Below are 12,231 nucleotides of genomic sequence, written 5' to 3' on the forward strand. Positions count from 1 at the left end.
ATTTGCATTCATTTATTATTTACACATTTATGTGAGATCACTTTATCCCGAACACATGTAAAGTTTTTGGAATCTCCTTTTCATCTTCCAACCGCTTCTGCGCCTCTGTACGTAGCATTCGTGGGTTCTTTTCAAATTGCCTTCCCTTTAACTGTTTTCTATTGCAGATAAGATGATTTTGATTGTCTCCTCCGCCTTCTGGTTTGTTGCCACCATAGTTGCCACCATTTACCACAAGCATGCTCGACCAAGTCGCTTACGTTTTATGCCTCGCCCCCTTAGTATGATCATAGTTCCAAACGTAGATAGTGCATTTTAGAGACCTAGAATTGCAGCTAAATGCTTCATTTGTAAGGAAATGCAAGTTGTATGGATGGGTTTCTGTTTTGGGTGTCCATGTGTGTACTTGCTCAGAGGTGGAACCCTTAAGAACAGTAGGGCTCGAGGGAGCGTCGCAATGCTACTTTAGTTAGTTAAGACTATCATTTATGTTAGAGGTCTGTCACCTTTGAATCTCCAGATGTTGTGCACTACAACTCCCATCAGCCCTAACCTGCACAGTCATGAGGGACCATAGAAGTCAGAGTAAAAAAAGATCCGGAGACCTGCAGGTTGCAGACCCCTGATTTTTAGTGGTACCTGACAATTGCGTATTTGCTTGAGGACATGTCTGATTTCTTAGTGAATTATTACTATTCAGTTGGATATTCTGAAGCACTTTTTATGGCCTGCATTGGACAGGTGTTTATTTTTATATGAGTGACACATGCCACTGTAAAGTAGACCATGATTTCGAGCCAAACCTGTTAAAGAATTGCTGAATTGTGGCACTTTTTTTATGCCGATTTACATATAATACTTTGAGTCAACCCTACTGTAGGTGACAATTGGTAATTTATGTAGGAAGGCCCTATTATAATAACATTGAATATTTGATATGTTGTGGCATTTAGTATTCAACATAAATAATTCCATAAAAGCACTTTAAAAGCACATAAAAGCACTGGCATGGTACAACGTTGATTGAGACGTTGAGATATAGAAGTGCTTTCTGGAGGCTGCAATCACAAATTCTTTTTTAATAGGAAAATGGAAAAAGCAGCCAAGTCAAAAAAAAGAACAAAGATGGCACCATATTTTTACAAAAGTACGAGGTGTAGATGGTCACCACTGTTAGTTAATCAAAAAAAAAAATATGAATTAATTTATGATTTGTTCAAACCTAGAACATATTTTAGCCTGGAGCTCCCAGTCCAATATAGATCCTTTGTCATACGGATCTCACTGAACAGAAAAAAGAAAAAGTAAGGTGTACATACCCTACTAAAGACCGGTGCTCTCAGTTGACCCTGAACAGGGTTGCACAATTTCTTTCAATTTTTTCATATAGTGATCATAGATATGAGTGCGAAAAGATGATAAAATAATATAGAAGACAGTACTTGATTTTCAAAAAAGAAATGTTTACTTCACATTTCTAGGACCCATGTCCATTGGTTGATACATTTTTATATTGTGAGGCAATTCAAAAAGATCTAGGTCGTTTTTCAAAGAAGTACATGTGCCAATGCATTTCGGTCTTAGACCATCTTCAGGGCCGTACTTAGATAGATCTTAAATCAACTATACAGTGTGCATGCTATAAACATCAATACAAATCATGATTCAGAAATAATTAAAGAAACACATACCCCGCGTGGATTCGGATCAGTGGAGAGAATATGGGAGAGATATAAGGAAAACGTTGTCAACATCAAAATTACATCCTTATATTCGTGATAGTATGTTACCCTTTACATCAGTACCCTGTACCTGACTATTCGAGTTGTCCTCTCTCGTAATTGTTCGTGGAGAACACACTCCAACATTCCTGTTGAATCACAGCAGGTATTTGTGTAAGTGACTATAGCATCTCACGCAGTCAGTCTGTGTACACATACTCATTGAGCTCTTACCTTTATGCGGCGTTCGCAAGCGGGACCGATCGCTCTCACTCCAAAAGCGAAAGTGAATCGCGCGCGAACGTCGATGCTAATCTACATTGCTAAGGCAACGTGGGCAGGGCGCCGCGCAGCAGCGTGTTCGCCGCTGAATGCACGCCTCGGGCCCCACCGCCCTGCAAGCGTGCAGGGGGGCAGGTTTGTCGCCATGGCAAATCTGATCAACAAATGTTGTGTCTAGGGTAGCTGATCGTATAGATCAAGTTAGTGCGGGGAATGTACATTTGGGTAGCCACATAGCTCGCTTAACGCAATGAATTACATTCTGCTGACTGTACTACAAGCAAAACTAGCAAAAGTATGAGATGTTAAATATCGATCAGAAAACTGAAATGACTAGGAGTGTCAGGTTAAAGCATGTCATACAATCAGATTGTTCACAATTAATTAAACCTGTACATGTCCACATTCATATTCAGATAACGATCACCAGGCATCAATGTGCAAGAGTCTCAATGGTATTAATGCTCCTTAAAGCACCACGAATGCTCGTGACCCGGATTGAGGACAATTCACAATGCATGGTTCATGCACCAGTCTCACTGAGGTGGAAATCCACCTAAGCAACTTCCAGTGTTTGTTATCTTTAGAGATCGCAGTCTTGTTCCTGATGCAGGATCTATGTTCATTCCATCTAATCTTAGCTGTACGTTGTGTTTGGCCAACATAGTACAGCCCACATGGACATTTAATCCCATATATTATTCCAGCTGTGTCGCATGTAGCATAACATTTGAGCCTAATCTTCTCTCCAGTGTGTGGATGGTTTATTGTTTGTCATTTCATGATATAGCCACAGTTGCTGCAGTTTAAGCACGGAAATGTGCCTATCAGTTCTGTACTTCTTTTCTTTTGTGGTGGTCTCGTATGTATCAATCTGTCTTTTAGATTCGTGCTTCTTTGATATGCAAATGTCGGGGTTTCTTTGAACAAATGCTCTACCCTTTTGTCACATGTCACAGTGTTCCAATTTTTCTTTATGATTGCTTTGATCCGATTACTTTGGCGTGAGTACTTCGATACAAAAACTAATGGAGCAGGAGTATCCTCTTTAGTTATTTTTGGTCGAAGTAATTCTTCTCTGTCTTGTGTCGCTATACGTGTCTCTGCCAGTGTAATTTCTTCTTCTGTATAGCCTCGTGCGAGAAATTTCCTGCCCATTTCTTTAACTGCTGCTTCATATTCACCCTGGGTACTTACAATCCTTTTAACTCTAAGCATTTGGCTATAGGGTACATTTTTTATCAAGCTTGGCTGATGGAAGCTCAACCTTTGTAACAAACTGTTCCTATCTGTACTTTTCCGATAGATTGTAGTTTGATATCCTGTTTCTGTGACCTTGAGCTCTACATCCAAAAAATGGATAGACTTACGTGAATATTCATGTGTAAATTGTATCCGAGGATCTATGCTGTTGATGTAATCAAAAAATTCTAGAAGGTGAGATTCTGAGCTTTTCCAAATACCAAAGATATCGTCTATATATCGTATCCAGATAACGAGGTCTTGGTTTCACAGATTGTTCTCGAGAATGTGTTCCGTTTCAAACTTGTGCATGAATGAATTTGCGTATGATGGGGCCATGGTTGCCCCCATCGCAGTACCGGCCACTTGTAAATAGTATGAGTCCTTAAATTGGAAGTATGAGTTGTTGCTGATGAATTCTAGAAGGCCCATAATAAACTCTTTTTGTGCCGCTATTTCTCCTTCCTTCAGAAGCATCCACTCTACCGCTTCTCTGCCTAGATCATGTGGAATGGATGTATACAGGCTTTTGACATCTACTGTGAAGCAGATGTTATTCTCATCAAATGGAATAGTTCTGAGATATTGCAGAAAATGTGTAGAATCCTTAATGTAAGTACTTGTCTGCTGGATCAAAGGCTGTAAAAAATAATCAATGTACTTGTCAAGTGGTTCCAGGACACTATTGATTCCAGCTACTATTGGTCTCCCTGGAGGCTTTTGCATGTCCTTATGTATATTTGGGAGGGTGTAAAAATGTGGTATCTTCGGATGTATGTTGGTCAAGAATTTCTTTGTGTTTTTATTGATCCATTTAAGTTATTCTGCCCTTTCAAGTAGTATTTCCAGATTGCAGCGAATTTCTTCTGTAGGATCCAAGTCGAGTAATGCCTCTGGATATCAAAATCGGTTCTAAAACCTTCTTCGGTAAAATCATGGACAATAATGATCTTGTCCAGCAGAGTTAAACCAGGCAAGTTACCGTAAATATTTAAATCGGTATTTAACATGTTTTACTTCATTGGTAAAAAACGAGACGTTTGAGATGTGTTGCTTGCTTCAGAAACGCTTGTTTTGAGGAAAAAGATTCGAGGCATGAGAATTGTTTAAAAAGTTTTTAGAAATAATAACGGTTTGACGAATCTCCTGCTAAAATAAACACTTGCCTTGAGAAAGCGCATCGAGGCATGAAACACATGTTGGCAGACCTATATTGGCAAATCCCTAATATGCAGAATAACCTATACATGCTTCATAATCTGAACTGGTATGTGGATTGTGTAAAAAAGTACCACAAGAAAAGATGTTGTGGTTGTTGGATGCTTAAATAATTTTTCAACCAAGAAATAATTCTTGGCACCGGGCACTGAGATACCCCACCAAACGACCGCCCCACAGGATCATACTCAAAAAGCCAAAGGGTTAAGAAATCAACCCACACACACACTTTTGGTGTTCTCAATTTATAAACAGTTAGGAAGACAAACCCTCTTTACATGTGATCCAATCAAAGGGAAGAAAAGCCTGAATCTTAAGGGAAGTGCTTGCCCTTGGAGGGAGACAAGTGAGTAGAGATGTGAGGTTCACAATCACACCTGGCTGCTAAAGAAGGTATCAGGTGGATTTGACGATGCATTGAAGAGGTGCTAAAGTACAAACAGGCAGTGCATTAATAATCTTTTTTGAGAATGGCAGTCCTAATATCCCAGCCTAAAAATGTGGAACTCATTACATTTTTCTAAAAGACAAAGTATTGCCATGTTTCAAATTTTGACAGTAAACAACTTCCATAAAAAGACCTTTAGGAGCCAATTGTTCGGCAGAAAAGCTGGAAGAATTGTCCTGCCTTCTGTTCTTCAATCTTGAGAAGAAAGCAGAATTCAGCGCAGAGACTAGTTTTGTTAAACTTCCAATTTGACCAAAGGGTGTGGAGAGAGGGACATCTCGAGTTGGTGTTTAGGAGACGTATGAGGCGCCACAAACTACAAGCCACCTTGTAAACATTGTGCAATGTATGGAAGTCGAAGACTTCCTGGCTCCCGTGCTTTGAAAGTTTGTGGCTCTTTCTGGACTTTCAAATGTCCGAACACTGATGAATTGAAGCAGTGCAAAGAGGAACACTCGGGCAAACTGGATTGCAGTAATCAAACCGCACGAGGACAAGTGCAATGATGCCAGTATTAAGCGCTTGGAAGTTAGGAAGGAAGGCAACCATGTGCATATCGAGCAGTTGGTAACTCAGATGTTTGGGAGACCGAAGAGGTATGAACAGAGAAAAAAAGAGGAGTTGAAAATAACATGCAGGTAAAGCACCACAAAACAAGATCAGGCAACAAACAAGAGAGGTAGCAGAAGACCAGAATGAAAACCTTGCAACTGTGGTTGCAGCTTGATGGCCGCAACTGGTATCTAGGATGGGACTTCTGTCACTATCATCTTCACTCTCTATTTTCCTTCTGGTGATATCTGATGACTGATAAATAAACCCCTTAACGTGAGCTGAAGGTAATATACTGCTTACCTTGGAATCCCATCCAATGGCCTTATTGCAGTCCTCACACATGTTAGCAAAGAGGTGGTTATAGCACATAACGCAGTACGGATCATCGTCTTGCACGGTGTACTTCACTCCCGATAGAGGCGTGCGGCAGTGGTGGCAGCCATCTTTATTACTCATCTTTAATCGAATGCTGTGAGGGACAAACTGAAGATAATGGAAAGAATTAGCCTTCATTGCCAATGCGTACTGATTATGTGCAGCATGATGAGTTTTAGGTTCCAAAGAGAATCGAATTATTACATTTATAAAAGCACATTTACTTCATGAAAATATATCCCTGTAGCTTTGTCTTAGTTGCACTGCCAGACACCCCGGTGCAGGAGCCCCCTTGGCTGGAGTCAGTGATCCTGGGAATGCCGCCAGGGGCAGATTCCATTGTGCTCCGGGAGAGAGTGGAAAGTTACAGCAGAAGCGGAGCAGAGCGGGACTAGCAGAGAGGACTGGTTTTCATTGTGGTCACAGAAAGAACCCATTTTCTCAGAATCAGGGGTCACTGTGGTGTTACAGATTATTGCAGAGCACAAATGATTCCTGGACAATCAGAAGGTGCAGTGTTCAGATTCTGACAATGTGTGCTTCTGCTTTGGTCCCCCACAGCCCTGGTGTGTGTGACTGTCACCAAAGAAGAAAGGGCCCCAAAACATCAACAAAAATACAGTTAGGTTCTGATTTCTTATAGTGTACTTTGAAAAATGACGTTCTGATATACTTACCTCCCACGAAACACAGCCGAATGCATGTGTGAGGGATGCAGGCTAGGGGGTGTCAGACATTCAGAAATGGAAGGCAATTATTTTCGTAATCTAATGGCTAAGCAATTATATGGGGGGGTGTGATATGCTTATTCTTGGGGGATTTGTATAGCGTGTGGCGACCAGGAGGTGTCATGAAACTGACAAAACAATGTTAACAGTGCTGGCTGCAGGGCATAAAGGAAGCAGGCCCGCCTTCAAGCATATCCTGAAGTTCAGGTGGTTGGGCAGTGAATGGATTGCAAGAAGCAAAGAGTTCCAGAGTTAAGGTCCTCCTGGTACTGAGAACATGGAACCCCCGGATCTTTTCACCTTTTACATGTTGAAGGAGAGCCTTAGCTAGAGCACACACAAAGGGAGGAAATAGGTGCCCATTTTGTTCCCAATGAAGGGTAGGGACAACCCCATTAAAGTTGTGGTGTAGAATACAAAGGGGTTTAAATTGCGCCCACTGTCGCACTAGCGGCCAGCGTGATAGGTGAAGGGCCAGTCATACGTGATCTCTCCTGTGGAAACCAGACTAAAGATGGGAGGGTAGACTTGGGGTCAATTCTGGTGAGAAAGGTGCGGCTGTCCTGATAGAGAACATGGCATATTGAAGCCTTGCAGATATCATGGCAGAGTGAGCATTGATGGATGAGGAGCTGAGAGAAAGGAAGGATTTGGGCCTGGGAGCTGAAAGAAACAGGGGCTGGAGACTGGGTGCATTTAAGGATAGCGAGAAAGAGAGCAATCCATGAGCTGAAGGTCTTCTCCACGGCACATGGGTGGGACAAGCTTGCATGCAATGAGGTCAAAACAAGGAGTCCCAATTGTCTTTACGATCTCGCTCAATCTCCCGTCTTTATTTGATGTCATTGTTTTAAGCGAGGACCTAGCTCAGGGTGTCGGTAGACAACGTTTGGGCTGGCATCTTTTAACAGTAGCACATTACTGTGGGTTGCAGTCTATGGGTCATCTGGGCTTCCACTGGGATTAGTCGCTGGTCAGGTGTTGTTGAAAAAGAGTTCATTTCGAGCCAGAACTATCTCATCTGGCTGTTGACATCAGAAAGACAGGCCGAAAAGGTAGGCGAGGAGGGGCGTTCGCCATTCATTGGGAACAAAATCATTCAAATGAAATGTAAGACCGTATGAATGTGTGCCTTTAGTGATTCCCGCTGATATATCTAACGGTGTTGTCCAGATTTGATAAACTATATGGCTTTGACTTTGTTCCTCTGCATTCTGGGCACAGTATCTATTAGCAAATGACAAGAGTGTTTTCTAAAGTTGCCTGTTGATTAATGTTCTAGTTCATCGCCTGCAGTGAAGCAAAGCTATATAAAGGGAAACTTGCTAAAATAAAAGCATGAATCTCAACAAATCACTCATGTTGCTTGTGCTAATATTGTATGTATAATGTAATCCAAATAAATAAACAAAAAACTGTACTCTGTGCCAGCTTGTACTCTCTTATTTCCAAGTATTCCCTTCCCTCCATATGTCATCTTAGATTCTGCATTCTGGACTCGCCAAAATGCAACCTGGGCTCAACCAGACCCCACACACCATACTATTCCATGCAACACCTAATGTCCAAGGAATTCCTTGGACAATAAGTAGCCGATTGACAATGTTTTTTTTCCAATAGTAGGGTTTGCTTACACCTGGAAAAGTAGTAACTTATCTTGAAGTCAAAAAGGCTGAGGCGGCTCACACTAGGCAGACACAGTTTTCCTCCCTGGGTGGTATTTTTGTGCGGCTGCTGCTGCAGCTGTGTGCTGTTGCCCGTCAACCGGTCCTCAGCGGATGGGCACCCAGTACAAGTTCCAGAGTCTTCTCCAAGCAGTCAAGAGCACACCTCTTCCTACTGGTTGAAGTAGCCGATGGGTGGGTGCAGTTGTACTGTACATCCATTGGTCCTGTGGCACTTGCCATTGCAAGTGCCAGTCGAGGCACCAGGAGAATCACAGCAGGACGTCCTGTGCCCACCCCCTACTTCCTCTAATAGGAGGTTTGCGGTTTCATTTGATTGAGGTGATTGGCTGTTGCTTTACAGGAAGCACTACAGCGACTGCATTTTCGTCTATGACCTGAGTACATTTATTACTGTGTCTTTGTCTGAGAGAGTGTGTTTTTTATAAGGGGCAGTCACGTGGTCAGTCACATTAGTACAAGGAGGCATGATCATAATGGCCCGATTACTTTCCCTGTTTACCTGTTGGGAAAGGGAAGACACAGCAAAATGCAGTTTGATGTCGATGTTACAGGTAATTGAAGGGATAGGGGGTGACAGGGAGAGGGAGAAAAGAGGTAAAACCCCTGGGAGGGTAGAGGAGAAACAACAGGAGATTTTTTTTTAAAAAAAAAGAACATAATAGTAGGGAAAAAGAGACGGGAGAGAAGCAGTACTTAGAAGAGACGGGAGGAGAGAGCATAATGAGTTTTGAGGCCGTAGCATAAGTCAGAAGAGACTGGGGCACAGATGGAGTGAGAGAGGAAGGCTGCAGATGTGGAAGAGGTGGAGTGAATGGGTGGAACAAGAACATGGAGGAAGATAGAGAGAAACAAAGACAGGACAGAACATGAGGGAGTGGAAGACGGAAAGGGGGGAGCAGCGAGCGTGACAGCAATGAGGGCCAACGGGAATGACAGAGAACGGAGAAAATAGGCGTTGAGGAGAAGCAATAGAACAGAATTGGAGGGGAAGAGAGGAGGGACAGGGAGATTGCGAGAGGCAGGGAACAAAATAAGGGATAAAAATGAAGAGACTAAAGATCATGCCTCTACTTTAACTTTTTCTATATTACAATGATTTAATAGACTCTTCAATGTCTAGCCAGATAGAGTTAGTGTGTAGATTCCTGCATGCATGGTCTGCTTTTACACCTATATTGGACTGTTTAGTAAAATCCTGAGCAGCATGGCTGTTTGCTGATCCAGTCCCTGCCAGGGTGCAACTTGGGGTCTTTCCCTATCAAAGATGTGACAGAAACTTCATCTTAATTCTAGAAGCAGACATTACAGGAACCATGTGCTCTAAACAACCCTGCCTCATCAGATTAGAAGCAACTGCTTGGTATCACGTGCCTTATAAATGAACAATAAATACATTAATACCAGAGCAATACAAATGTCAAAGACGCGCACAAATATTGCAAGAGTGCCTGGCCCTGCAGGCGGCTGAGAACCTACAATTATGCGCCATTGCCATCACAAATACCCCCCGCCCCCCTCAGCAGCGTTCCGGGTACTGGGCCTGGGAAAATCCGAACAATACCCAGAAACATTAAAAACGTGTAAAACAAACGCTAACACTTATATTAGTACGCACGCTGCAAATACACAGCTTTATAGGGTGTGGGCAGTGTTGGCCAATACAGGGCATGCATAGTCTTAGGTTCCAGCCACTTAATATCCTTCGCATAACACGCCTATTTCTAATGGACATATTTACAAAGTACCCACTTAACAAGGTATATATTGTCTCTCTTTTCTCTTGGCGCCCAATGTGTTTGCTGTAGACAGAGGACACATATCAACAACACGAATAACAAATGGGGTTTCCGCACTGGCAAATAAAAGGTGATTGGGCTGGGAAGCTGAGTGATGGGAGCAGTGCAGTTAGTCACTTTCGGGGTACCCCCACACTTGCTGGGCCCAGCAGCAGCACCTATAGGTGGCCCCTCGGCTGTTAACGCTGCATTTCTCCTCCCTTTATCCTCGCCGGCAACACCCTCCCCTGCAGCTTCGAGTTGCCAGTGGCACAGCACCCATCGCTCCAGCCGCGTCAGGCAGCAGCAAGGGAGTGGGGCGTGCCAGCCTGTGAAGGCACTACCGGGTGAAGAAACTGGAAATATTACGTCGGCAGCAGGCTTGTGACTAGAGTACCTGGCCATATGAGTACACCACCTGAATGCCTCGAGAATCCCCGTGTACATTAATGTAATGTCTGCCATTTGGAGGGGGGGGGGGGTCTGCATACGTGATGGTGATGTACAGCACGTGGTGTGGATACGTGGGCAAATGACGGTAGTACAGTACTTGTCACATGCCACTCGTGGCAATTCGTTAGCATAAGATTGCAATGCATGGTGGTCGGATTTCTTAATTCCTTCTGCCAGCTGTGGAAGCGAAACCTGTAAGATTTAGATCCATTTGGCCGCAATCTGCTGTTCCGCCACCACTGTTTATCGAAATTATTTTTATAGGTAGGAGTGCAGAGGCATGTGACAGCTATGCCTGCCAGACATTGAGAGGACCTGGGTCAGGGTGAAATGAATGGCATGCAGTAGAAGTGCCCGTGCAAGTGATGACAATACTTGGCAAGGATTTATTTGATTTGCATTAATTGTATTTGTTGAGGATTCAGGGTGATTCGCTCAGAAAAACCTCCAAAATCCATGAACAGTCAACTGGGAAATCCTGAGTCAGGTGCTGTACATTATCAGAAGAGAGATAGTAACTGTTCAGTGGATGATGGGGAGCACAGGACAAACATTACATAGCACAGGGGCAACGTGCTGGTCTGGGAAGAAACAGCACCCAGAGCAACAGAGGTTCGAATCCTCGCTTAGAAACCTAACTCAAGTAATAAGTCTGATATACAATAAATACATAGTTCCAAAGGGGGGGACTGGGCTATATAAAATGTATAGTGGAATTGAGAGTAAGGGAGGAAGAATAACGTGCGACTAGATAAAGGGTGCCACCAGGTGCAGCCTAAGTGAGAATATCAATTAGTGGATAATAATTGTTTTGTTCCACTGAAGGGAGAAGGAGCTGAAGCAAAAGGAAGCACCAGAAGAACAGGGGGTGGAGATATGTGGGAGTGAAGAAGAGCGAAGGGTGCAAAGGGGTGAGTAGTGACATACTTTTGGCCAGGTACTGGCGAGCAAACTCATGAAGGCATTTGGAAACCAGCAGTAGCAATTGAAGGAGGGACCATTTTTTCTTTGAGGACCTATCATCATGGAGGTGAGGTTTGGATGAGGGATAAGAATAGGGAATATTCTTGAGGGTACGAGGTTCAAAGGTGAATAGCCTGTCGGTTAGGGAAAGGAATAGAGAAGGGGGCCCAGAAGGAGCTGGCACAGAAATCAACGCGACTGATGGCCAAGATGAGCGTGATGGCATTAGTGGAGTTGAAAGTAAGGAGGGGGAGAGTCTTCCTGATGTTAGGCAGGTTAATCCTGCCCGGAGTGGATGGAGAAGTTATAAAGTGGTGAAGGTTATGTCTGCTGGTGAAGAGGACCCCAAAAATCCGTGTCTTGGGGAAGGCAGAGTCTAAATCCGGTGAAAGCAAAATAGGTGGGAAGTGGAGAAGAGTGCAATAGAAATGAGATTATTATTTCTGTATGCACATCTGTACCTGTGTGCTTTTTGTACATCAGGTGTGGATGCATTTGCAGTTTGCGTTTGCAAGTGTGACTGCATGCTGTGTGTGTGTAGACACTTGTTTGCCTGTGTCTATGTCGTATGTGTGCCTGCAGTCTTTCCTGTGCTTGCAAGCTCAGTGACAATGCTTATTGGATCTGTCAATGATTGTTCTTAATTTAGGATATATACGTCTGAATGCCCTTTGGCTCTCTGTGTGAACCTCTTAAAGTTGAAAGGGATTTGAAATATCTTTGGAATGAATGAAACAGAATGCATATCTCATTACTGTGGCAGATATGCCTACTCTGGGGGGC

General features: G+C 43.3%; 1 protein-coding gene across 1 annotated transcript in view; it reads right to left on the minus strand.

Annotated features, from left to right (window-relative positions):
• LOC138453509 (four and a half LIM domains protein 2-like) overlaps positions 1 to 12,231 on the minus strand; it is a 478,916-nt gene that overhangs the window by 163,139 nt on the left and 303,546 nt on the right. The window contains exon 3 of the mRNA XM_069606420.1: positions 5,767 to 5,949. Within this exon, the coding sequence (XP_069462521.1) occupies positions 5,767 to 5,922 (156 nt within the window). The 5' untranslated portion in view covers positions 5,923 to 5,949. The remainder of the gene's footprint in view (positions 1 to 5,766; positions 5,950 to 12,231) is intronic.

The sequence above is a fragment of the Ambystoma mexicanum genome, chromosome 4p (genome assembly GCF_040938575.1).
Source record: "Ambystoma mexicanum isolate Mex_15411 chromosome 4p, UKY_AmexF1_1, whole genome shotgun sequence".
NCBI classification, from domain to species: Eukaryota; Metazoa; Chordata; class Amphibia; order Caudata; family Ambystomatidae; genus Ambystoma; species Ambystoma mexicanum.